Genomic DNA, 27,239 nt, shown 5'->3' with positions numbered 1-27,239 from the left:
TCAGATGTAGAGTCTCTTTATCTTCCGGACAGATTCTTCCCACCAATCACTCCAACGCTGAATTGCCAGCAGCTGAGCTTCACTTTCTTCCTTGATCTGGGCAAACAGCTGTTCAACTTTACTTTTGTATTTCTGTATGAAAAAACCCCAACAATTAAGAACAAATCAGTAGTGATGAAATATATTTTTATTTGCCTAAATCCAGGTCCTGATCCATTGTGTCAGAAGACTGCATAGAGGCTAATTATTTTTTGCCTTTGACAACAGAACTATATAAATAATTAACTATTAGCTGTGTTCCTTCTGTGTTCTTTTTAAAGACTTCTGAAATAAAATTATCAGCAATATTTAAATTTTGCTAAAAATGCAAGACCTTCATCTCACTTCCATTAGTTCCTAAGAGTAAGGAGTTGCCTTCTCTCAAGACAACACAGGATGCACTCAGGCTTTTGCTGGAACTTCTTAACTCAAAGGCATGAACTGAGCTACTCCAAAACTCCTAAAAAGTTATTTCCTCTAGACAGAAACTTGTTGACTACCACAAAAACCTCAAGGCACTTTATTAAAGAGTCCATGCTCCAAAACATAAAGTATTGTACTTTTAATGCAACACACGTGGAGGAAAACACTCCTGTGGTGTGCATGCATTCTATATCCAATCCTTTTATCCAACTATTTGTATCCAAACAACCACATTCCCTTCAAATCTGTGCTGTAATCAGGTTCCTGGGCACAAGAACTAGATACATAAAACACACATGCAAATTGATAGTTTTGATGGCATTTGCCATCATTGACAGTATATTTTATATTGCCCTATTAAAAATAGATATTTTTAAAAAATTTATTTAGTTCAGTGGAAGTACAATTACTTCCAGGTGAGATGCATAAAGACATCTCCAAGTGATTTAACATAAAAATATTCTCCTAACTGCTGAGCACTGCTGTTTTGAGAACCATTGTCTGTGCCAGTCAGAGGCAGAGTTGTGTGCATTATTTTAACAGCCTCAGTAAAGAAAGAGTGATTATTTTGATGGTGCAAACAGTAATCTGTGATAGACATGGATATAAGATAGGTATGAAATATTTTACAGCTCTCCATCTTTTATGGGAAAATCAGCTTTTGTGATCTAAGGCTGGAGCTATAGGCTTCAGAAAAAAAGGTGAGTGAAAACAAGCAGGACTGCAATGGCACTGGGGCACAGCTGCTTTTGCAACCATGATGCTGCCAAAATGTAGTGTCCTGTTTCTGACACCATCCATGCCTCTCTGCTGAAACAATTCCCCTTTGTCATGTCTCTGAATGAGAAGACTCTGTGAGGAACCAACCCAGCTTCTGACAGCATCACAAAGAAATGGACATGAGAAAGGGTTCCTTCACACAGATAATATGGCCTTAAGATCAGCAAACACTGTGTACTTTAAAAACTTACACACACAACTAAGATTCTGTAATTGTCTTCTTAAAAAACCAAACCCACAAGAGCAGCAGCCCACTCAAGAGTCCTTCCCCACAGACACACCTTGTATGCAGCTTGTCTTGCATCCACCACTGCCAAATGGGCCAGGGTAGTCTTAGCTGTTGAAACTGATGCAGTTTCTGTGCACAGAATATAGTCTGGAGTGTCAGGAACAGTAGTCTCAGGTATTCCTGGCCAAGACCTATAAAAAAACCAAACCAACAAAATCAAACACATGAGAAAAGAAGTTAGAAAAGAGAACAGATCATACTAATTCATGCTACTTGGATTAAGGTGCCAAAGATCAATGTTATTTTTTTTCCTACAAAAGGTTTACCCTAAAAACATCTTTGTTTAGTACAACCACATGTTCTTTTAAAGCATCAGGATCTCTCCACAGGATAGAATTAATTTCTTCTGAATGACAATACACAGATTATTCATAGATCTGAATGTAATGAATTGATAACCAGTGACAAACAAGTGGCACAGCAATAACAGTGACATGGTACTGTTTTACAATACTATATGTAATTCACTTTTATTTGGATCCATTGCAATTCTTTCTTTAAAATCATTACCCACTCAAACTACCCCATTACTAGTTCAATGACATTACTAATGATGAGCTGCAGTTTCAACAAGTACAGCAAAAAACTATCAGGACAGGGCTTGTTATGAGTTCAGAGCAGAGGAATTAGACAGAACAGTGTTCAGTATCTCCAAATACTACCTCCTTCCTCGTTTGACTAACTGTTGAACTTTGGAGGTTCCTGGAGGAAATTCAGTTTGTTCACGACACAATAAAGTTGGCACCTTCTCTGTGGGTAGTTCAGTTCCTGGGAGGTAACAGAAGATATGCTCAGCAGAAACAAAACAATGTCTGGAATACAACTGTCTTGGAATAACTGTGCAGCTCAATACTCTTCACACTCAAGAAATAGCTTTGCATGCTTTATTATGCAAATCTTTTAATTTAAATCAAATAATATCAAAGCCTCCTCTTCCTAGGGACAGGCTGCTGCGATCTTTGACAAGGGAGAGGAGGCCTAAACAAGCAATCTCTTCTTTTCTTACCTGCTACTTTTACATCATCAACAGTGATGATTTCATCTAGTTCCAACAGGAGCTTTTCAGTGAGGGCAGCCAGTGCAGGAAAAAAGCTCTGAGCACACTCAGCAGCACAATCCTGTTGCAATATTGGAGACAAGTGAGAGGAATTCCTTTGATAATTGGATCTCCTCTCCTTTTAACTTGGCTCTGAAAGACTGCACAAATATCAAACCCTGGCATTCTGCAATAGCTGCAGATAACAAACATAAGGCTCAAAGTTGCACATAAAAGGATCTTAAAGTGTCTTTGCAGTATTCTTAACATTGCCTGATTATCTAAAGATCAAAAAACTGTAGAGTTTTGAGTACAGGTACCTAGTAGTTACCCATTTGGGTTAAACGTGATAAGAGAAGATCATTCTGGCATTCAGGTACTTTGGGTGGAAGTGCTTGGCCCAGGTGTTACTCTCAATCAGGTATCTGTGTTTCTGTGTCTGTATGCAGAGCTAAGAGTAGAAGAAGATACTATAGAATTTAAAATACCAGTACTCTGCAGACAGGGTAGAATTTGGAGTAAGTGACCTGAGAGAACTAAACAACAGGCTTTAATGCTGGGGAACCAACCTTCAATTAACCCAGGGGGCAAAGGGGGAAAAGTATTTTGATTCCAGAATCTCTCCTGTAAATTCAGCTTATTTCAGTTCTTAATCTTATGTAGAAAAGTGTCATTATTTGCACTAATGAAATGCACAGAGAAGAAACCCTTCCAGACATCTGTTATCTGGAAGTAGGAGAACAAACCAGAGGATGTCACCACCACAGCCAATACTCCTCCCCACCATTAAGCTCACAGCCAGTAGATTCTATGAATGATATAAAATATCACTAAGTTCCACAATGTATGTAAGCAGCTGTATGTGTGCAGATGCATTTATGTCTATATTGATCTAATCCTGACAATGTATCACTTAAAATATAGCAATATATGAACAGGATTGCTTAAAACTGAAAAAAAATTCAAGTTTCCTTTGGATGGGGAGGAAAAATGTATCCAAAATACCCTGCTTTCCAAATACAACATTTAGGTTCACATTAAGCAAGGGCTTTACAATTACCTGCAGCATCTTTGTGTTGAGGTGAATGCCATCAGTTTGATCTTTTTGCCTTTTTATTTCCTCTTGGCACAAAGCCTCCAGCTGAAGGGAGTTATTTGGGTGTCCTAGGGAGTAATGTAATTTTCTCCGGTGCATAGTCTTTTAGCAAGTATGGAAGAAAGAAATGCCTTCAGTAAAGAATATACTGTAAGTCATAAAAAGGAAGAAGTAAACCACAAACATTATCTAGAAAGGTATTCAGAAAGACAAGGATAATGGAGCTACTTCTTGGGTGTCTGGATATAAGCTTTGCAGTGCAATATGCACCAAATCGCCTCTCTGCTGGCCTCTGGTCTCACTTGGGGATTCATTTTCAACAAAAAATCATCATCATCTCTTCCACCATTTGGTAAGGTATTTTTTATATCTCTATACTTGTAATTCTTACATTTCTATATTTGTGATTTTTAATACTCAGACACAATCTCAAGACACTTGAGCATTTTCTTGTGATCTCCATTATGATTCTGTTCTCAGTTCTGATATTACTTGACAAAATATGCCTCTTTTATGAATGATGGTAAATAGAGTATTTCATCATCCCTTCATCACTGTTCTTACAGAGGAGTGCACCCATACAGCAGGAGCTGTCTGGCCATACTCCAAGGTCACAGCCCTCACAGAGTTGACAACCCAAGTGTAAAATGACAGGCAGAGCTGAGAAGATTAGAAGGAGGCAGCCCAGTGCTGGAAGCAGGGAGAGAAGGGACAGAGTTCCACAAAATCCAAACCTTCCAGGAGAACTAAGCAGATTAAGTGCAAACACAGAAAACTCTATCTGTGGTCAGCTCAGCAGAGAGTGATGAAGCAAACAGTGAGAATGAAACAAATCAAATGTTATCACTCTGATGCACTTACCATGGGTTACACTACAAAGCATTCCAGAATGTCCATGATACATACCTTCATATCTTCCCAATCTTTCAGCTGTCTGTTGAAGAGATGCTGAATATCACCAGTTAAAGAGCTGAGTTTCTGCTCATGTTCTCTTAAAAGACTTTCCACGACCAGTTGGGAAACAGAAGAGAGATCCTCCTCGAACCACTTCAGTTGATCCCGAAATTCTTTTTGGAAAAGACGAGGTGTGCATGTGACACAAACAGCCTGGAATTTTCTCTCACAGAGATTGTGACCCTGAAATTCCTTTTTCTAGGTGCAATGCTTTGAGAAACATACAATTGCTCAAAGATGTGACTTTGTACAGATCTTTTAACTTAGTCAAGTGCCCTTCTGCTACACTTCTTGTAGCTGATAATACATACAAAAAGAATATTGGCTCAATTTCCAGTAAAGTCAACTGGAGTTTTTCCACAGAGTATGATGGATTATGACAACAATGTAATTCTTGGTCACTGCAATTTTCACCTTACATACTAAAAAATTACCTACACAAGAAAATGCAAGTCTTAACTGAATGAATTTACCTCTAAGACAGAAATTGTAGTAATCATCTGCCTGCCTTTGGTATGACAGTAGTTTCACTCTGAGCATTTCTGCCCAATGTTCAAATGTGTGTGGCAGATCTTCAAGCATTCCCAAGTAAGGATTCTTCTTGTCTCCATAGAACTCCTGCAGGAGGGAAAGATATACCAGAAAAATGTTGATAACACATTTAAACACATCACATCTAGGTAAATAACAGTAAGAGAAAAAAGGAAAATTTCTGGATAGTCTACCAAACACTGAAAGAAGCAAATCATTTCTCTGACACAGGGGTACACCTATGAAAGCAGAACTGACTAAAGAACATGACATTTCCTTACCTCACCAAGGCAGAGCAAGGTGTTGTTACCATTCCAGAGAATATTCAAAATAATCCCCTTAAAAGTACTGAAAACCAAAAAAATTTAAAATTTAAAAATATCATCACACTATTAAATAATCACACTGGCAGTATTTACCATTTTTCAAGTATTTTGTTCAGGTTAATTTTAGTACATTTTTCAGAGCATACACAAACCAATGCTCAGAATGCCTAAGAACCTTCCCCCACATTAGTACAGCTTCTCTTCATATGCAGCCAGGACAAGGGGCTATTGTAATTGCTCACTGGAGAGCACTGCTATGTCACTGTCACAAAATAGCAATCTTAGCCAAATTCCTGTGCCCAAAGAGCTTACCATGCATTTTAGATAAAGCAAAAATATTTCAAGGTTGGTCCAGCTGTTTACTGGAATTATTTTGAAACACATTATGGAATAAAATTCCCAAATTAAACATCTTAAGTATTAATTTGAATGGTTTTGTATGGCATGTACAAAGTATCTCAGTTCTATAGACTACAGCTGTACATATCAAAGAAGCAATATGATAATTTTCTTAGAGAAGAGGAATGGAACCTGTTTACTCCTTGTTTATTCCCATTAATGGAATACTGAGCACAAGAATGAAGACATAAAATGTATTTGTCTTCTTAGGTGTGGAAATAATTGAAAGAGAGACTATTTTACATTCCCCACCCACTTCTGATAAATGTACAAAATGGGCTCCAATAAAACCCCCACTTCAGACATCACACAGAATGAACCAGATGACTTACATCTGTACTATTATTATACTGCAAAAAGGAACGGTTCTGGAAGTACTTTGACCTATAAATAGCAAGGCTAAATACCTCAAAATTCAATGGTGAACACTATAAGTCACAATGATAGATGATAGATAGATAGACAGACAGACAGAGACATACATACATACATACATGAATACATACATACATACATGCATACATACAGGGTGTTTATAGATTAACTTCTTGTTCTGAAAATATTTGACTTACTCAGACTCTATAGCCTTCTTTCCAAATATCTGGGATCTCTCATCCTTGGTAAGAGATTTTATGCCTTTTTCACTGGAAAGGAAAAATATTAATTTGAAACTACCCACAAGTGTTTTTCTTCTCTGGCTGATGATTTGAGCTAGTCAGTCATATGACAGACATGAAACTAGAGAAAAGTCCTGGTTCTGGCCAGGACAGGGTTAATTTCTGCAGTAGCCATGAGGGGGTATGGACAGGACCTGGAGGTTATTCTCTACCACCTCTCATCATGGTGGGGGTGGCTGGAAGGGTCCCTGCTGTTGGGGAATGTGGGGGCACTCTCAGGGGTTTGCTCATGGTCAGCATTCACACGTGAATCACTTGCCTCTCTTGTACATTTTGCTATTAACATTGCTGCTGTTACTATTAGTTTTTTAATCTCATCACTGTTTCTAGTAAATTGTGCTTATCTCAACCTTATCTTCACCTTTTGTACTCCAATTTTTCCTCTCCAGCTGCTGCAGGGAAAGGGGAGTGAGCAAGCAGTGCACAGTTTGGAGTGTTTTCCTAGGAGCACAAAATTGGGAATACCATTCCCAAACCATGACAATATAAAGATAGTATTTTAATGGAAAAAGATTCTCAGAATTCTCTTCTAAACTCTCAGTTAAAAAAAAAAAATTTTTGTTTTGTTTTCACTATTACAGTAGTTCATTTCATCAATCTGTGGACTAAGCTGAAGACAAACTATTTAGACACACCTGAAAATTAAGTCACATTGATTTAAGGATTAGTCTATATTTCAACAACTTCAAAATACAAAACAGCAGCAGATGAAGGAGAAGAATAATAATATTTTTCCAGTCAAAATCTGGGGGGAAGAAAACCCACAAAGCTGATCATGTGGACATAAACAGGTAAGAGATTCCAAGTGATAAGCAGCAGATGGAAAGAAGGCTATACAAACAAGCAGTAAGGATCTTTCAATAAATAGACAAAGTTCAGGTAAATTCTTGCATAGGAATATTTGAAGTGGAATTTCTCCTTTTAGGGGTCTCACCTTTTTTTTCTCTTGGTTTCATCTCGAGATGACCTCTTACTAGAAGACTTCTGAGAATGTGCATCGGATACCCTCTTCTTTGCTGGGGGAAGAACTGCTTATAGTTAACAAGGAAAGAAGAATATTGCACAAATGCCAACTGAAGTGCTTTTTATGTGTATATATATTTTGCATTCTTATTTCTATAATGTCTTCTTACAATATGGAGGGGACAACTGCAGGAATAATAATTTCTGTCAGCCAGGCCTGCAGTAACCCAGAAGTGGCAACAGCAGTAAAGGTTATGCGCTGGGGCATGAGTCCCAGGAATGTCACAGAAAATACATGGTAGATGGAGGAGTTTTAAAGCAAAATGAAGGCAGCTAAGAAAGAAAATGAATGGGTTACATTCACAGTATTGGTGGTCATAGGGACTTGCAAATGTGAAAGCTTTGGAAATGGCTGGAAGAGTCAAGGTCTGCAGAAGAGAGATGAGGAAATGGAAACATCTGGGGTTACCTCTGTGCTCACCTTTGCGTAGATGATGATACAGTGTGAGAAGAATCCCTGATTCCCCATATACTTCATGATTTCTATTCTACTTCTTTTCTCAACCCCATTTCCCTTTTGCTATCACAAACACAGGCACTCTTTATAATATTATTATCTCATTCTGCACCTTTCATTGCTTTAGGAGCCCAAAATCATCTTTATCTAAGTAAAGATGTTCAGGGAAAGAGCTGAGAAACACATCTTAGAATTCCTAGCGTAGAAGCCACTGGCCTGGACTATGCTAGACCTGTGCAGTAAAATGCCAGGAACTACAATTTACATGAAAAGAAAATATTAAAAGAAATACAGGCACACCTGGATTCTTTTTCCCCCGATTTAGGTCTTGGTATTTTTTTGATGGGTCAAATCTGAAAAGAAAAAAAAAATAAAGAGCTAAGTACTACTGCATATCTTGTCATTTTATGTTCTATACTATATTATATACCAAACTAGGCAAGTTCTCTATCCCTATCATGTGCTAAGTGAGTTAAATTTCTGAGATCATATTTAACTGATAGGGTTACTTCTACAACTGACAGTGTATATAGAGGTAATTTCATTGGACTGATTGTTTAACTGGAATTTTGGAATTTCTACAAGCAAAACTGCATTCAAATACTATTTGCAAGTCAAACATTTGTCACACTCTTCATTTTACACTTTGTATATTCAGTCAACTATATAACAGGTAGTCACCTTTAACTAAAATAAGACTCTAGAAGACAAAAATTAAATACCTAAAATTTATCATTGTATACTAGATGTCACTTCCAAAGGGGTATTTTTGGCTATGAGAAATCTTGGGTTTAAAAGAAAACAGTCTCAGCTAGACTAATTTTTAAACTTGGAATGATTAGAACATATCTAGTAGTATTACCTATGAGCAGTCTATTCACTAGGTGTGGGCAAAGAAAGTATAAATAAAAACACTGGACAGAAAAATACCTTTAGGCTAACATGTACTTACCCAGCTAAATTTCCAATAACTTTTATTGCCAAATCATCAAATATTGATGTACCCATTCCACTTGGATTTAACAAAGGGAATTTGTCAGGATCCAGTCCCATCACCATCCTTTTGCTCTCATCTCTGAGACTCTCTCTTGGAACAGCAGGAGCAATGAAATCCTGTGACCTCCGAGCCACATCAGGAGTGGCTGAGTGCTCTTGCAATGTCCCATCTGTGCCAGGAGTAGTGAAGGCCTCCTGAAATGGGAAGAAAAATGAAGCCCTGTAGACCACAGCAGGCAGTTAGTGAAAGCATTCCATGTAATGGCTGACTACTAGAGCAGATTTTCTAAACAGACAATATCTTGCTTCACAGGCTGAAATAAATTGTCATTCTAACAGCAATGTTGTTACAGCTATTCAGCTCTAAAACACTTCAAAGCAGTTAAGAGTAGTTTCTTATAATCATCATAAACAGTATTTAAGGATATACTCTTAAAACAATGATCCACTGAGATTCCAAAATAAAGACAGACTTTCCAGAAAAGGGAGGAAAGAAAACACAGCCTGTTTGATAAAAACAAAATCCCTTCAGGACACATCTGGGATTTTTTAAAAAAAATAATTTAAAGAAATCTGTGAAATATGTACCTCTGAGTAGTGCTACACCTTGAAAACAAACTCTTGTGAAGAACTGAGCAACTCATAGCAATGCCATGTATCTCTTCAGCATTTTGTAAACTTACTGATTTACTCAACCTCTTAAAAGGCTGTCCTAATGTTACAGTGTCTTTGACATCTCACCATAATGCAGATTTTCTTTTCATTTGAGAATTCAAAGCAGAAATTCTAAAAAGCCATTAAAACATGTACATAAGAAAATTCTCTCAATATTAAATAAAATACAGAGAATGTGAATGTTATCTTACGGTGGCAGGTGGGATCTTTGCTTTCACTTCAAAGCAGTCAAGATACTCGCACCTCTTTTTCAGCTCTTCCAACATCTCTCTGGCAAAAGCATACAACTCTTCAGAAGTTAAAGCCTGAAAGATATGATAAAACAGATGGTATTTAATAAACTGACTGTTCTAACCTTTTCACACATGCTGACTCTTGCAAACAGTATTATTTGCCTTTGTTCTGTCACCAGTTTATGTACACATACATGGAAGCAATGAGATTGTATAAAAGGCTGAGGTTTTGGTTTGGCAAACAGGAAAACAGGTACTGACTGTCCAAAAAGGACTGTTGGGGTTTAAAACCCAGCTGGAAAATAAGCACCACACAGTTCAACCCTCCTTGCCCTGGTGGAATAGGGAGGAGAATCAAAGGAAAACTTGTATGTTAAGAACGATTTAATCATTTAAAGTAAAGTGAAATTCAGTGATAATGGTAAATAATAATAATAATAATAATAATAATAATGATAATGATAATAAAAAGTGAAAAACAAGGGATGCACAATGCCATTGCTCACCACCTGCTGACCAATGCCAGACCCCCCTTCCTAGACCCAGGCTGGCCCTTCCAGATAACTCCCCCAGTTTACAGACTGGACATGACAGTCCATGGGCTGCAATATCCCGTTTTTGGCCAATTTGGGTCACTTGTCTTAGCTATGCTCCCTCCCAGTTTCCTTTGTGAACTCCTCGGTGACAGAGCAGGAGACAAGGAAAAAAAAAAGTCCTTGGCTTAGGATAAACAGGACTTAGCAAAAACTGAGTTATCAACACCATTCTCATTCTGAATCCAAACCACAACACTGTAACAGCTACTGAGAAGAAATTAACTCTATCCCAGCGGAATCCAGGACAAGGACCTTTCTGAACAAAAATTCTGTGTTCCTGCCCAGCCCCAAATATAAAGAAACATAAGTCTTCCTCGAAAATATTAGTTTATACCAAATTAATAACAAGTGAAATTAAATACCATTTCATGCTGATTAGAAGTTACTTCTTTATCTGCAGTAGAATGAACATAAGCATTTTTCTTCTGCTGGAGCTCTTCCAGGTAAGACTTTATTGTGAGTGACTGCAAATTGGAATTTGCTACCTAAAGCAGAAGCAAACTTTAAGAAACAGGAGAAGTAAAGTTCCCAATCACAGGAATTTCAGAGGCTCCACTACCAAACCATTAGAACCACTGATAAAAATTGGTTAAAAATCCTTGGTACTCAGAGGAGAAGATGAAAACAGTAATTCCCAAAAGCAGCTGCACCACACAAAAATTTTGGTGAATTCAGATGTACTTGCTCAATGTGCTGCAAGGCCAGTGTTCCAGCACAGCTGCAGCAGTATTAAAAATAAACTTTCAAGTGGCTAGTGACAGATAATAGATTTTAAATTAACATTAAAAATTATGTAATATTTGTCCACTATGAATTCAGCCAAAATCTTCTCAAAGGTATAAAAGATAATTATTATATTGAATTTAAACAAAATACTGATGTTTCTGTTTGTACCTCTGATTTGATTTGCTGTCGTAGCTTTCTCAAGTTTTGATGGACCTTCTCTATAAAGGCTCGACTCAGCGACAGAGAAGCAAACTTTTTTCCAGACTGCTTGAAAAGTTCAGTAGCCTTTAAGAATGTCAGACACAAAAGACAGGACAAGATAATTTTTCAGTTTTTAAAACTTAAATGATAAAACTTGCCATTCTACTATTTTTTTCTGTCATGTAACTGCCAAACAGGATAGACTTTTAGTTCTAATCTGAAAGCAGGCTGACTGCAAATTGCATCAAATATGTCAATAGAAAACATCATTTGAAAGAATGTAATTCTGCATACCTCCTCCAAGCACCTCGATTTTATATGCTCCACATCTGTCTTGATTGAACTTTCAATCAAGTCAATTTGCTTACTTTCCTTCTGAAGACGCTCACTGAAAAACTTTACCTCCTCAAATGCAAAGTTACCACTCTCTGAAAATAATCTGAAAGCAAACATATAAACAATTGGCCCTGAGTCATTTTACTCCAAGACCATTTTAGCTAAACAGCCCTGAAACAACACGAATGTGGTGAAAACAGCAAAATAATTGTGGTTCAACAAGATACATTTCTTTTTCTAAATAGGAAACTAGATGAATAACAAAATAAACTTTACTCTTACTGTTCTTCCTATGCAACAAACACCGATTCACAGAACTAAGTCACCATTTATAAACAAAACTTCCATGAATCTATGTACCTGCAACTTTTGAGAAAAGCCACATTCAAATCCCTTAATTTTCCAAAAGCTTCTTCCACGTGCTGTTGGTAACTTCTCACAGTAACCCTGATTGACTCCAGCTGGTTGCAGAGCTCTGATTCCACATTATTGCTGGAAGAAGGTGACCTAACAGCAAATAATAAAAGACAGGGAAAACATCTGAAGAGGAACACACAGGATGATTCAGCAACTGCTGGCTGTAAAGACATGAGAAAAATTGAGGACTCCAAAGTGATTTATGACTCTCAGAGTAACTCCCTGAGCTGGGATGGTTTGGATGAACCCATGGAAGATATCAGCAACAGCTGATACTATTGGGAACTTTTCTTCAAAAACAAATAATCAACTGATATTACTGTGCACATTCAGTAACTGGATAAAATCTAAACAGATGAAACATCTTTTCTACTTAAAGACTGCCAGCACTTTGAAAGGAGATGAGAATTTCCATGTGTTCAGTCCTGATTTTAACTTCTTCAGGGAAAGAGAATGAAATTCTTTACATTCTCAAGTTTTATGATGTAGTCTTCATTGAAGAGCAGTTACATATAAAACAGGTTCAGAATGCAAACCATAAATATCTCAGACAGCAATCAGGAGTAATTAACTAGGGAGATTCACAGCAACAGCAGTGGCACACTTACTGCTCAGTCACAGGAGCATGGAGCAAGTCATACTCCAAGTTATGGACTCGGGAATGAAAGTCTGTGTTGAGGTTATTGAGCTGGTCTGAAAATCTGAGGAATTCAGCTTTCTCCTTTTCCAGGCTTTCTGCCAGCATTGCACAGTGGCACTCAAGCTGCTCTTTGTGAAGTGACAGCTCCCCTGAGAAGAAAGGAAGTTTACAATAGGGACATTATTTCCTCTTTACTGTGAGCTATCACAATGCCCAGTTAACCTGTGATCAGCAGCAGCAAAATAAACATAGCCAGACCTCATAGTAGCTAAAACATACAAATTAAATACATGCAATTTGGTTTCTTTGACTTTTCTCCTGTGAAAGACATATCTCCTTAACAGCTCCTAATCCATTCAAACCACAAATGTCTCTTGTTTACACTAAGCATTCCTTTTCCTTTTTTTTTTTTGGTCATTGCTGACATCTCCATTATTTCTCTGTTGTCAGTCTTGTAACAAAACTAAAGGTTATATTTTTTAATGGAAAATACTTTTCCTGGTTTTGTGAGTGAAAGAAAAAAATAGGTTTTGTTCTCTCTTCTGGAATGATAGCTGGATAAATCAAGAGCCAGCCAATCACCTCAAGAAAGCTACCAGAAGAAGCACGTGTCCTCTCTGCAGAAAAAGGGAAATTGAAAAATTATTTCCTGCTCTCCAAAAGAATTTTTTAGCTTATATGTTAAAGACCAACAAGCCTGTCTAAAAGATTTTTTTGTCACCATTAAAACTTGACACTTCCCTGACACATGCAGAAAGAGTTTTCATTAGAAGATGCTCTGTAGCTGCTCAGTGATATATATCAGAGTTAAATCCTCCCTCTCATGTTTTCAGAAGCTTCACCCTGACATTTTGGCTCTCTCAATTTGCTAATTTCTTTTTCTGCAACACTTTTAAAATATTTTTCGTACACCACAAACTCTTGTTAAATAATTTCAAGGTGGATGAGAATTCACAAACATTTACAATATAATGTTCAATATCTTCTACAATCCTGTTGTTAATCAAGGCACTGCTGCCTATTTTTCCAAAAATAACACAGCACAAACCAGGAAGAGCTATAGAAAAGAAATGTCATTTAAAAAATATGTGAGTAACATAATATACTGTGAATTCATAGACACTCAACTGCTTTGTGTTGTCCTCTGTTACAGAGTCAACTACTGCTGAAACAGATTTTGGCCCACTTAGAACCATCTCTAAATGAAGACATGTGATGCTCAGAATACAAAAAAAATGTCAATACCAGCTCGAGCATTGTAGATATTTGTCTGTATCTCCTCCTGCTTTTGTTGATGCAACTTAAGATGCAGCAGGAGTAACGAATTCAGCTCCTCTTTCTTGGCAGCTACAAAGACATAGGAGTTGCACAAGGATTCTGCAAACCATTCCTCCAAGTGTTCAAAAAAGCAGAGGCGAATTCTACGATTCAAAAAGAAATATTACAGTGAGGAATAGTAAATAATAAATAAGAATTTATTGAATATATTATTTCTAAGAATTCAACTTCTGGCTATAGGAAGGTACAGTTTCAGTACCATTTGCACAATAACAGTAGAGTTTTTGAGCTAGCTGCTTAGTACTGAGTACCAGGCATTTTTCCTTCATGGCTCTGCAGTAAGTTTGGGCAAATTACTTGTCTTTCTGTAATATGTTTTCTCACTAAATAATTTTCCATAAAATATGAATTTTCTGTAAAGGTAAATGTTTTTGTGGTACTTTGACAGCCATGGATAAAAAGCAATGTAAATATTTTTTCATATTTGTATCCATTTTAAAAGTGGAATAACATAATAATTGTACAATCATAATTTTATAATTAAAATCTAACTATATAAATATCTAATTATATACTAGTAATTTGATAACTTTTGCCTCTCTAGTCTAATGCTTCTTCTAAACAGCTGAAATTTGTCCATCACATAAAGAGAAAGAAAGAACAGAAATTGTTCTCAGCTCACCTTTCTTTCAGTTCAACAAACGTGGCTTCTGTGAGAAGTATGTATTTCAGGTACACAGGAACTGATTCTTCTTTTTCATATTTTGTAAAATAACTCTCTGTGATGTCAGTCTTTCCTGCCTGTTCAAGTTCAAGAGCAGTGTAAGTATTTCCACTAGCAGTGGAAAAAACCTCTGTGGCAATTTCAGCACTTTCTTCCTCTCTGCTCTTGGACAATTACTGGGAAATTGTTGGAAATTATCACATTACTTTTAAAGGTATCAGCATAGAATCAACAGTTCACCAGCTAGTGTAAGAATCTTAAGAATATTTAGAATAATGTTCTCATTCTCAGTTTGGACATTTACACAATATTTATATATTTATATATATTTATATATGAACATATTTATATGCCGGCAAGACATAGGCAGAGTTGACAATGTTGTAAAAGGTTTTTGTTATGGTAATAAATTCATGGAAATTGAAAAATTACTACTTAGGTACAAATATTTGGCTTGAAACATTTACCACAGGCTGAAAACACTGTGATGAAAGACAGATTAAAAAAAAATTAAGCAAAGGGTTTCTACAAGGGTAAAAGATCTGAAAGAATGGTTGTGAACTGTTTTATTCACTCCATTTTCCCAGAAAAGGATCTAGACCCCTGTGTGCTTTGTAAGCAAACTAAACAAAAAAGGACTTTCTACTCATTCTCAACAAAAAGACTTCATATTCCTCCTTATTTTGGACAAGACTGCCTTCACTTTATTCTCTTGCTCACTTACCTGTGTAACGCTTAGTCCCTGTTCTACATCCTCATTTTCTTCACTTTTATGAGAAATACTCTCCTTATCCTCTTCTTCCTCTGTTTCTTCAATTTCTTGTGCCAAGGTCACCTCCTTCTCTGTTAGCTTTGTTTCTCCAGCTGATTTTTGACAACTGTCCCTATCTTCTGGCACCAGTTGAGAGAGGTCATCATCCTGCTCTGCTCTGGGCTGGGATGTCCTTGCCTCGAGCCCTGGGGGCAATTTTGGATGCCACAATGTCAGAGAGACCTAAAGCTATTAGAGGAATCTCCAAAGGAGGGACACAGAGATAGTAAAGGGTTAGGAGGGGAAACCATACAAGCAGTGGCTGGGGGCATTTGGTTCAGCTGGAGCAGACTGAGGTCACATTTCACTGGCAGCTGCAGCTCCTCTCTAGGGCAGCAGAGGGGCAGCTTTGATCTCTGCTCTCTGACCAGGGACAGGACCCAAGGGAATGCCTAGAGCTGTGCCAGGGGAGGATTAGACTGGAAATTAGGAAAAGGTTCTTCCCCAGAGGGTGCTGGGCACTGCCCACGCTCCCCAGGGAATGGGCACAGCCCCAAGGCTGCCAGAGCTCCAGGAAGGTTTGGACAATGCTCCCAGGGATGCACAGGGTGGGATTGCTGGGGTGTCTGGGCAGGGCCAAGAGCTGGACTTTCACAATCCCTATGGATCCCTTCCAACTCAGGATACTCTGTGATTTTTCTCTCCTTGCACGATGCTCTCAGCTTGCTGCTCCACTGTATGTTTACCTTCTGAAGCCTCAACCTCTTATTTACAGTTAAATCAAAGTTCTTCTAGTTACAATCCAAAGAAATACAGATTGAAAAACAACCAAGCAGAAATACCTGTTTGGACTGTTGAGGTATTACCTTGATCTTGAACTGTGGAATCTGTTGTGCCTTGCAAGTTCTGAAAGCAAAACAACAACAAAAAAACATCCGCCACACCATTTTCAAATATGGATTTGCTTTCTGCTAAGAAATCCATATCCCTTCTCCAAATGTATCTATTTCAGTAAGATATGATAGTCTTGAATAGATCACTCACTAGCTAAAGAACTTGTAACACTCAAATCAATTACTCTAAGTCTGTTATCTTGTAGTTCTCTGTTCAAAAGCCAAGTGAATTTGCTAAAATTCTGTTTCTAACAAGGACAGAGTTAAAAGTGTGGGACTGAGAAATGTCTTGGTTTCCCACCGCTATCTCTACCAAAAGCACTTTATTCAATGGCTGAAATAGTATTTTATATAATCTCAATTTTAAAGGTAATGTAAATTTTCTCTAAAGTGAAAAAGTAAGGTTTTAAACTGGAAGAAATTTTCTTTTTACCTGTTTGAAGATTTCCTTCACACTAAAATGCTGGTTGATGGATATACTGTAAGAAATCAACTCCCATAAAATAGCTTTTGGATAAGCCATTACTTCATTCATTACAATCTGCTTGAATGTCTCATTCCTGTCAAATTTAAGATCACTGTTTAAGAGACTCAAGTATATACAGAAATAAAATCTAGTGTGACTACAGTGCCTTTAAATCTAAATCTAACTTCTTTGATCAATCTCATAAAACCTTTAGGCTAAACATTGCCATTGATCTGTTTATATTGACTACAATCACATCCTGGCTTGTTAGAGATTAGCTCTTTACAAATAAATAAATGCACAGAAGTTAAGAAATATTTGCAATAAAGTCTTTTACATCCTTCCTTTTGGATGGGGAACCATTCAAACAGTGCTTACATAAGAGAGGTAAAATTACTGTCTTCCATGTTAGTTCTGCACTGTGCTCAGCTGTGACTGAGCCTTTCTGGTTTGTTTTCATTTTACTTGAAAATAAAAACCAACGGTTCAAGCTGAGTCTAGATTCAAGAAGAATCAATGTTCACACTTGTTTTCATTTATATTTACATTTGCTTTGTCTCCTCAACAAAGATAATTATGGGGAAATTATGTACGTGTTCAGATAGGTTACATTGTATTTTCACTTGGTGTTACCTCTGGCTTTGAAAAAATTGTTTGAATGATTATTAAGAGCATCAAACCCCCAGCTCTTACCACAATCCCACTGTGAGGTGTATGAAGGTGTGTGAATCTGCCCCTCATGTCCATATTGCTCTTCCAATGTGCCTCTGATCTAACAGGCAGGAAAGACCTCCTGGGTGTGAGAACAGAGCTGCTTTCCCTCAGGTTTCACACCTGCTGCTAAGGTCTCGAGCAAGGAGAGCAGTATTTTACCAATTTTTATCTGTTTTAAGGTTGCAAATGCCTCATCAAGAGAAGGATAACAGAGAGCTTACCAAAATAAATACTTTGGCTACTTAAAGATTTTAGTAATTGCAACTTTGAATGAGATCAAGTCTGTGAGTGCAGATGTGGTGGTGCGGACCAACTTCTGATTCCTGGGATTCAAGAATCTGAACCACTACTTTTACCTTCTGAATAAGGCATGGATGTGATGATATGCACAGTAATACTGATGGAGTATGGCTTTTATGATAGCAGTCTGTCTCTGTCCCATTCCTAAACTGTGGGTATTATTTGCCTTAACCTTGTTCAAGACGTACATTATTTTATATTCTTACATGAAGTAAAAGTCTTTTTCCATACCTTCACACAACAGCATAAACAAGGTGTAAGTAGTACCACCCATGTTAAAATATGCTTTACTTTTTAAATTTACAATACAAAATTCATACCTAGTTCTAATTTTATCTAAAGAAGAAAGGGCATTCTCCAAATATTGCTCCAGCTCTTCTTCACAGCTGGCCATTTTCATTTTTTCCGAAATTGTATTCAGATCCTCTTTCAGCACCTAAGGCCACATTAAAAAGCTAGTAAAAACAATTTAGTAGATACTAAAATCTGCATAACTATTTAAGATTCAATTAATTTGATTATGTACATATATTCTACACCAAGACCTTAGGAAAACTCATCACCTATGAGGATCTTCCTAGATAATGAACAGCTGTGACATTGCCACCCCAAGCTGGCTGTTTTAACTATGAGAACTTGGCATCCAACCAGACTCCATACCTGCACAAGATCTCATAAAAGCAACTTGCAGCCACTTTCTACAGAAAGCAGCAGTGATCTTTATCACTTTTGCCATATCAAGAATAAGATAGGACTGTCCATTCAGTGTGAATCAAGCAGTTAGCAAAAATGCACCTGACAGAATGAAACTGAAAAGCAGAAATTCCGATATAAGAGTCAGATACTATATAGCAGCTATTTTGAATTCCAGAGTGTTCTCTGTATTAAGAATTCCTTTCTTTACATTATGCCACGTCCTTGTTTTTATGTTTATACCTGTATTATGTTATCCTGTTCCAATCTGTATTTATCTACTTTCTTCTGAAGTACATATTCCTGCTGGGACAGCTGGAGTAGATGAACATCCCAGAGACCCATGGCCTCCTGAACACAGCTGTACAAGTCTTGACAATGCTGCTCATGCCATTTAGCCATTTCCTTAAAATCACTCTAAAGAAAAACATTCAAGTGAACAAGTTATGTTGAAACTGCTGGAAGGTGTAATGAATGAGTAAGAGGATGTGTAACATGATAAAAGGCTGCCTGGAATTACACAATTGGTGTGCAACATTGTGTCTTCTATGTGGAGAGTTAAAAAAAAAAATCCAGGTAAACTGGGTAAGCATGTGGATTTTTATTCTACAAGCTTAGAGTATCAAAACTTCTGTTTATTCTGACATCATAAAGCACTGAATCACATTCTACAATTTATCTCTTTAGGAATAACTCCCCAGTCATTTCTATGCATAGAATCACAAAATATCAGATTGGAAGACATTTGGGAGATCATTTAAGTCTATTCCCCTGCCTTTTGGCAGATTGGGCCATACCTCATTTATCTCTATCACATGTATTTCAGATATAAATGATAACAAAAATACAATATATTACAAATAATAATTATGAACTCTTCCATGTGAAACTTTTCCACACCAAACTTTGTTTCTTTGTAGTGTTTAGTCACCCTATGGACCTGTTTCTAATGTGACATCAATAGCCTAGGATGCAGAAGGCATTGCAGGAAGCACAGGAAGAACAGACTAATCCCAAGGAGTGATAAAAATAAATGTAATCAACATACATCCATGTGCTCCAGTTTTTCTTCAAACTTATTTTTTAGTTTCTCAGTCATCTGAAGCATGTTGGAATGCACAACTTCAACATCTTCTGCTGTGCAAATGTTCTTATCCAACAGGGTCATCTAAATGAAAAGAATAGCAAATTATTGACATGCATGACTTTCAGAGAGCATGACTAAATTTAGTGTTTATTTTCTTGTGATGGACAGAGAAAGATTTAGCCTCCTAGATCCCACATTAAACACTACAATTCAGCTGGATACAGAGGGAGAAATTGAGGCAGAGAGGTGGAATTTCTTTGCCAAGATAAGACAGATTTAGCACAAAGGCTGAGGGTCCTTGAATCCCTCACATAAACACGGGACAGCACCCCCTTAATTACTTTTACACATTTCAAGTACAAATACCAAATACTACTGTGAAACCAAAGGGACGGTTACTTTTTGAACAGAATAAGAGGTTAAAAATTAATTTCACTTGCTATCTCAATGTTTGGTGGATCTTCAAACACATTTTACTGTAATGACACACTCTACCATGGCAACCACACCCAAAGCATGGACACTCACCTTGCAGGTCTGCACTTTTTCCTGACATTTGCCCTGGATCAGTTCGTACTGAACACGCAATTTCTCCACACATTCTGCATTATGGGTGTCTGAATGATATGGAACAGACCACAGTCAAAATTCTGTATTTCACAGTGAAGTGTGAAAAGGAAACATAACAGAAGCCCTGTGCTGAATCTCAGCAGAGGGAACAGATCCCAGCAATGCTGCACATCTGTGTAACACTAACAACCAATCAAATAAGATGTTTTAATACACAGCTGTTTATAATTACGCTTAAAAGTAGCAAGTTATTTACAATTGCTACTAACTCATTTGCTACCATGCAGGCTACAAACATCTCAACAGGACATGCTATGGAGCAAGAGAAGGAGGGCACACTACAGGACACAGAGAACCTCCAGTACTTCTTCCCCTCTCCTTCCCCAAGAGGTTAAAAGAAGTATTTTTGTATGATTGAGAACTGATCTGTCAAAATTAAACTTTTATGATTTCCCAACTTACCTATACTTTTGTTTGAATTCTCCAGAGTTCTGTACCATTCATTTATGTCAGATTCTGTACATGTTGGAGGCAACAAGGCACTATCAAAGCAGGAAACAAGAGTCAAGTATTTTAAAATACAAATCAGTCATTTGTATATAAAACTATTATAAAATACAAAATTATGAATCAGAGTATCCATAGTAATGTGCTTTATTTTATTTACAGCCATCTTGGCAATGTAAATCAACCAAAGAGACTGTTGTTGTTTGAGGCCAACTGCTTACTACCCAACAAGGAATTGTAATCTACCTTGTTCCTACATCCACTGTAAAAAAACTCCCTGTAAATATTGTAATGCATTGCCCAAAAATGCTTCTTGTGTTCAGGATGGATATTCAAATACAGCAGTGTTAGATTTCTATCCATACAACTCTCTTAATTTATTACACTAATTAAATCTCCTGGAGGAAAAAAACCACCAACTTCTATCTTTCCACCCATCTTTGTCTGCCCATTTCTATCTACCATGTTTCAAATATCAGTAAGATTTACTTTTGCATTCCTGAATTTTTAGTCCTCAACCACCACCTATTCAGTGTAGCTGGTGCACTGAAAATCAAGAATGCAAGAATGCATTTTTTTTCCATTAAAAATAGCTGTAGAAAAATAGGTTTAGACCCTGTCTTACTGCTGAATTTAACAATCCCCACACTGACAGAAAGCAAAGTGCATTTTGTAGCCAAGCCCCTCAAGAACTCCAGAAAGAACTGTTTTCCTTTCTGCTATATCCTCTTTTGCCATACCCAATGTGCTGCAAAACTCTCAGTCTCTGTTCACTGAGTACAATCTGCTCCTCTATCATATGTTGCATTTCTATTTTCACGGCTGGGGGATTCTGTATTTCTTCACTTGCCATAAATTCTCTGCAGGATGGAATAAAGATATGTATAATGGAAACATTATATCATACATTATATCATATATGATATGTATAAAGAAAAAAGAACTTTTTTTAACTTGTTGTTTTTTTAACTTGTTGTTTTTTTAAGTTGTTGTTTTATAGAAACTTCAAGTGAACACTAGTCACTTGGTGTTATTCATTGTCTAAACTAAGATTGCAAAATTTCTGACCTGAAACTCTGAACTACACAATTCTTTTGGATGAGCTTCCAGTCCTTGACTCTCTCTTGCCATTTCAGTTGATGCATTTTTTCTTTCTCAAGCTCTGATTTCATTAGATTAAAGAGCAGCTTGGCAGTTGCCCTCTCATTACCCAGCAGTGCTCTGTTTATATTCTGTGTATTAAAAAATAAAACCAGCAGTAGAAGCAGCATACAACATGCAAAACCAAAAAAAAATTGTGTCTTCTACACAAAATGAGGGGTAAAAAGAATACAAATGATAACAAATACCATGCAAAGTAGAAATCTCTCTAAATTTCAGTGATTGATAGGCAGAAAAAATTGATTTCAGCTGGGAAAAAAAAGACATTCTAGAAATATTCAGACTGCTATCCTGCCCCAGGTAAAACATTTACCATGGCCTTATCATTAATGAGCCTGTGAACATCAGCTGCCAAGAAGAAGGAAATTTCCTCCAGTTTCACAGTATACTTGGTCAGTACATCTGCTATCTGTGCAATAAAAGAATAAGGAAAAGCAACAACAAAAAGTTAATTCAAATATCAGTTTCCCAAGTTTAAAAACTACATGAACAATTTTTCCATTAAAATGAATTTCATTATATTAATTATTATTCATTCATTAAATCTATTAAAGTAAATTAAAATTAATTGGATGACACACAGATTGAGAAGTAAATTTTAAAATATTAATCTTAGTTATCTTGAAGATTGATTTTTTCAGTAATTCATAAAAATAGTAACTAAAACATTCCACTTTGCTACTACTCATCTGATTTCTCTTTAATATCTGTGATAATTGAGTGCTCTGCAGACAGGCTGTAATATGAATTTACAAATCAAACCAACTTCCTTTCAAATATCTGAAGGGAATCCACCAGTGCCTGTTTTAAGTGAACACAAAATTAAAGCAAATGTGTTCATCTCTGACATTTGTTGTCACTAATCCAACAGAAAGGTCACTGGTGATACTCTTGGACCTTTCCAACATACCTGAATTACAAAGAGAGGAGAAACTGGCACTGGTAGAACAAACAGCTTTTCTTTGCCTACAAGGACAGTGCAGCAGGCTCTTTCACAGTCTATTCATTTTTTTTATCCAAACATTTCCTATGATGTCCAATGGCTTTTACAGGTTAGGTTAAAGACTACAAAACTGCAACACATTTGCTACTGACACCCAGCCAACCCAAACTAAAATCAAGCTAGGTCATGTCTATGCTCCTTCTCAGCTGCAGAATAGCTATGTCCCCCCAAAAATAACAGGTCAAATGAAAGTTTCCCTCCAGGGAAATAAAAGCAGCTCCCATATTCCTTGCACCTTTAGTATAGGTAATTGTGAAAGAAGGAAACACCTTCAAACTAGGAAAAAAGTAGCTTCTCCTGATTATGTGGGTGCAAAATGAGTGAATAGTTTATTGGTGAAAAGAAAGCAATTACCACACAACAGAACTACTGGCAGACCTGTGACTCCTGTGGAAACAAGTTACTCTTTGCTCTGCACCCAGCATTATATCAGCAAATAATCTCATGCTTAAGTAACAGTTATTAAGACTGCAGCTCACTTTCATGGCTTGACTCCTTTCAATCTCCTTTAGGGATTCATCCACTGCCCTAATCCACTTCCTTCTGTTTGAGGATTCCTCATGGATCATATTCCAGAGTTCTTCCAAACCCTGCAATAAAAATCTACTCTCAATTTCACTGAAAAGTGAATATATATAAAAGAAAATTTAAAAAGTAAAAACCCAATAATTTAGGACTCCAGTGAGCCATAAGATGTTACACAGAGCAGATACAAGTAACTGAAGTTGAGCCAATGCTCTGAGCTGCCTTACTTCAAATGAGAAACCTTCCAAAGCCATGTCAGATGCAATCTCTTCAAACAGAAGTTTACACTTTTCATCTGATTTCATCACTTCAAGCTGAAGGTATTCTTGAAGATTCAAAACAGAGGCTTCCATCTCCTACAACGGTAGGTCAGCGTGATCATTTGAATATTGGGCCCTGACCTTAGAAAAGCACTCAAGGCTGGATTACAAACTCCTGCCTTACCCTGCCAATGCAATCCAGCTCCTGCTGCATTTCGGTCACTGCTCCATGGTGACGCTTTCGCCGCCGTTCTGCCAGGTACCTCCAGGCACCGCTGCCTGCTTCCTCAGCAACTGCCAAGGAAGACAGGAGGATTATACAGCCTGGGACTGCTGCTGCACAACATGGGATGCATGAACAATAATCCCCTAAATCTACACTATGACTGCTGTAGTTAGTGCAGCTTTTGCAGTGTGCAACATCTTTCCACGGGAAGTGCAATCTTAGCAAATGCAGGTTAAAAATACATGGTGTATTTTAAAATTTCCTTTATTAACTTCTGATTTTCACAAGGATAATAGCATGGAGCTATCAACTAAGCTCAGGTATGATGTAAAAAAATTGCAACATTTCAGGAATTAGGTCTGATTACATGAAAACTGGAATTTATCATCTAAACATAACCTGTGATTGACTGCCAATTCCACAACTGTTTTTTTTTTCTCTATTAGAAGACTCTTAATCTTCAAAATTACCTACAAATCATCAAAAATGTGTCAGGCCATTTCTGAGTTTGATTTCTGTTGCTTTGCAGGAGAAAGAGTCCCAATGTGGGTGTAACCAAACTGTGTATTCTACTCCCCTCTACCTCATTTTGTGATGAGCTGTTAATGATGGGTGGTGTTCAGTGCATATCTGACCCCCAGGATTCAAGCTGAAAATGAGACAGGCAAACCCTGCAAGGTGAAGTGTTTCTTTATCCTTAAAATGACTCAGCTGGGAAAGCAGCAGCACCACCTAACCAGTAAGGGTCATCTGTGCTAATGGGCCATGATGAACTGAATATGCACTGACAGCAGAATGGGAAGCTGGAATGACTATCAGGGACTCCAAAAAAATATTCTACACAATTCCACTGTGATTACATCATCCCATTGGGAACCTCCCTGCACTGGGGGATGTACCCCACTGTATATAATTTAGGCAGTCTGGGGACTTGGGACACCACCACCACTGGACATCCAGAGGAGGAACCCAAACTTCCACAAGACCACCCCTTCTGACAGGACTGCAACCACTGCAACCCTGACAACAGGATGCCAGGCTGTACTCTGACTTTGTGGTTTTCAACCAGTTTTTCTGTATGATTGCATTTGCTGTAATCTTTCTATTAAATTGTAACTCCAATTTGAAATCTCTCACAAGGTATTTGTGTGGGGTAAATTTCTCCTGCTGGTTTACTTTCAAACCAGCACAACTTTTACCTTGTTCAGCTAAACCTGTTACATGGATCATGTCACTGCAAATTAAAATTGATGGCATTAAGGGAAACCAGTTTTACCAACTACATTAGGCAGGCCTCTGACTTTCTCAGCTGAACTTTCATCTACACTTCCCCATGCCTCTGGAAAAGTTGTAGGTTGTCTGAAACAGAAAGAGAATAAAGCTTCAATTTGTACTAAAAGTGCATCAGAAGAGGAACTAACATAATAGTATAATACATTTTAATTGGCAAAATGTAACATTAAAGTGAATATTAGCATCATTCTAACTTTAAAGAATGTAATTCAAAGAATCAAAGTAGCTTCTTCTGAGACAAACTGAAATCTGGGTAGATCCCAACTCCAAATCTATTAGGATGGCATTACAGCAATACATGCTAGATTTAGAACGTGTAAACTACAGAGACTTACAGAACAGCTCTAAAAGGTAAAAAACCTATGAAATCTTATGGAGACACTGGCAAGAAATGTGGAAATAGCCTTAATCTGCCCAGTGCTTTTCCCAACAGCTTGGGCACTGTGTTTCTCCCTGGGGTCAGTGAGAATCCCTGTATCATTATTCAGCAGCTGGCTTAGGGTAAAAAAGGATGGATGCATTAATTTCATTCTTGTTCATTACATTATCTTAGTGCATCATCATGTAAGCCATTTACTTGGAAATACAGCCTAAAAAATGTGTCAGACTGGGTGTATATCTAGATTGCTATGAGCAAAGAGAGTTTCTTTTTAAAAGGAAAGCCATACAATATGCCTGCCATGGCAAATATTAGTCTGTTAGCCTGCACTTCAATGAGCAGCAAGCAGTTCATTATACTAAATTTTCATTTGGCAAAGAGACAGTGCATTACAAGTCGTTAGTGCTATGACCAAGAATTCAGGAGTTTCTAATTCCCAGTGAAAATCTGTCCATTTCATACCTCTAGTTATGAACATATAATTGGGGCTTTATGCTTCTGTTCCCTACCTGTCTGACTGTGGTGTTTTTGTGAAGTTACTGATGGGTGTTTTTCCAACACATTTCTGCTGATTACTGGGTAATGGCATGGCATCAGCAAACATTCCTCAATGCTTATTTAAAATGAGATTTCTACTCTTCTTAGAGCTCTTTGTCTTCTTTCCTTCACGCAAAAGGTGGGCTAAGTGCACCTTCAAAGAACCACAATCTCAACAATTAGAATTCCTTCAAACCTACAGAATGGAGAAGAGTCAAAATAGTTAATAAAAATAGCAGGGGAAAGACAGCAGAAGGGAAAGGCAAAATAATGAATCCTACATGCCACATGCATAACCATTTTCATCTATGGCTATTTTCAAAGTGAGAAAAAAAATGTAAGCCTTGCTTACAGTTACCAAAAAAGTTAACAGCAGAGTGAAAAATGCCTGAACCTGGCTAACTATGCCTCTAAATGTTTTACTGCTGTGTTATGATTCTGCCTTCAGTTAATACAACCTGATATCCAACAAAGAGATGGGAACACATGTAGATGCATTGGAGCGCATATGCTGGAGATAGCACATTCATTTTTTACTAAAACAAACCAAACCCAGAAATGTTGAAATTGACCTGGGGTCACTTCAACAGCCAGAAAACTGACTAACACAACAAACTCCTTTGGCTTCTGCCAAATCCTTTGCTTATTTTACCTTGGCCTTGAAGATCTGTTTGCAGCCTTCCTCTCTGCAAACATGTCACTCCCGTCCTGTTGAGAACTTGTGGCTCATCGCAGCTGACTGGCCGGGCCTGCTTCCAGAAGAACTGGAAACTACAAGCTGGGAGCCAAGAGGAGATGCAACACTTCACTTGGAAAAGGGGGTTCCTTGCTCCTTGAATCATAGAATGGTTTGGGCTGGAAGAGACTTTAAAGATCATCTTAGATCATCTTCCAATCTCCTGCCATGGGCAGGGACACCTTGCACTAGCCCAGCTTGCCCCAAGCCCTGTCCAGCCCAGCCTGGGACACTGCCAGGGATCCAGGGGCAGCCACAGCTTCTATGAGCAACCAGTGCCAGGGCC

The 27,239-nt window shown here is 37.6% G+C and overlaps 1 protein-coding gene across 1 annotated transcript; it reads right to left on the bottom strand.

The window, feature by feature from the left end:
* CCDC180 (coiled-coil domain containing 180) lies at positions 1-26,284 on the bottom strand (the record flags this gene model as incomplete). The annotated part of the gene is made up of 36 exons (XM_084211408.1): positions 1-132; positions 1,524-1,662; positions 2,194-2,299; positions 2,538-2,649; positions 3,628-3,765; positions 4,570-4,730; positions 5,091-5,235; positions 5,430-5,496; positions 6,446-6,517; positions 7,485-7,566; positions 8,331-8,383; positions 8,983-9,221; positions 9,893-10,006; positions 10,917-11,015; positions 11,425-11,541; positions 11,752-11,896; positions 12,154-12,300; positions 12,819-12,999; positions 14,096-14,271; positions 14,811-14,929; positions 15,577-15,821; positions 16,446-16,509; positions 16,930-17,056; positions 18,297-18,412; positions 18,913-19,086; positions 19,718-19,837; positions 20,285-20,373; positions 20,789-20,868; positions 21,574-21,693; positions 21,902-22,065; positions 22,308-22,403; positions 23,477-23,587; positions 23,750-23,878; positions 23,967-24,076; positions 25,285-25,367; positions 26,190-26,284. The coding sequence occupies 36 exons, from the start codon at positions 26,282-26,284 to the stop codon at positions 1-3; spliced, it is 4,467 nt and encodes a 1,488-aa protein (XP_084067534.1).
* Between the last annotated feature and the right edge of the window lie 955 nt (positions 26,285-27,239).

This window comes from Fringilla coelebs (assembly GCF_963513975.1).
Source record: "Fringilla coelebs genome assembly, chromosome: 9".
In the NCBI taxonomy this organism is placed as follows: Eukaryota; Metazoa; Chordata; class Aves; order Passeriformes; family Fringillidae; genus Fringilla; species Fringilla coelebs.
Note: the sequence above shows the minus strand (reverse complement) of the source record. Positions and strands in the feature narration are given on the sequence as shown.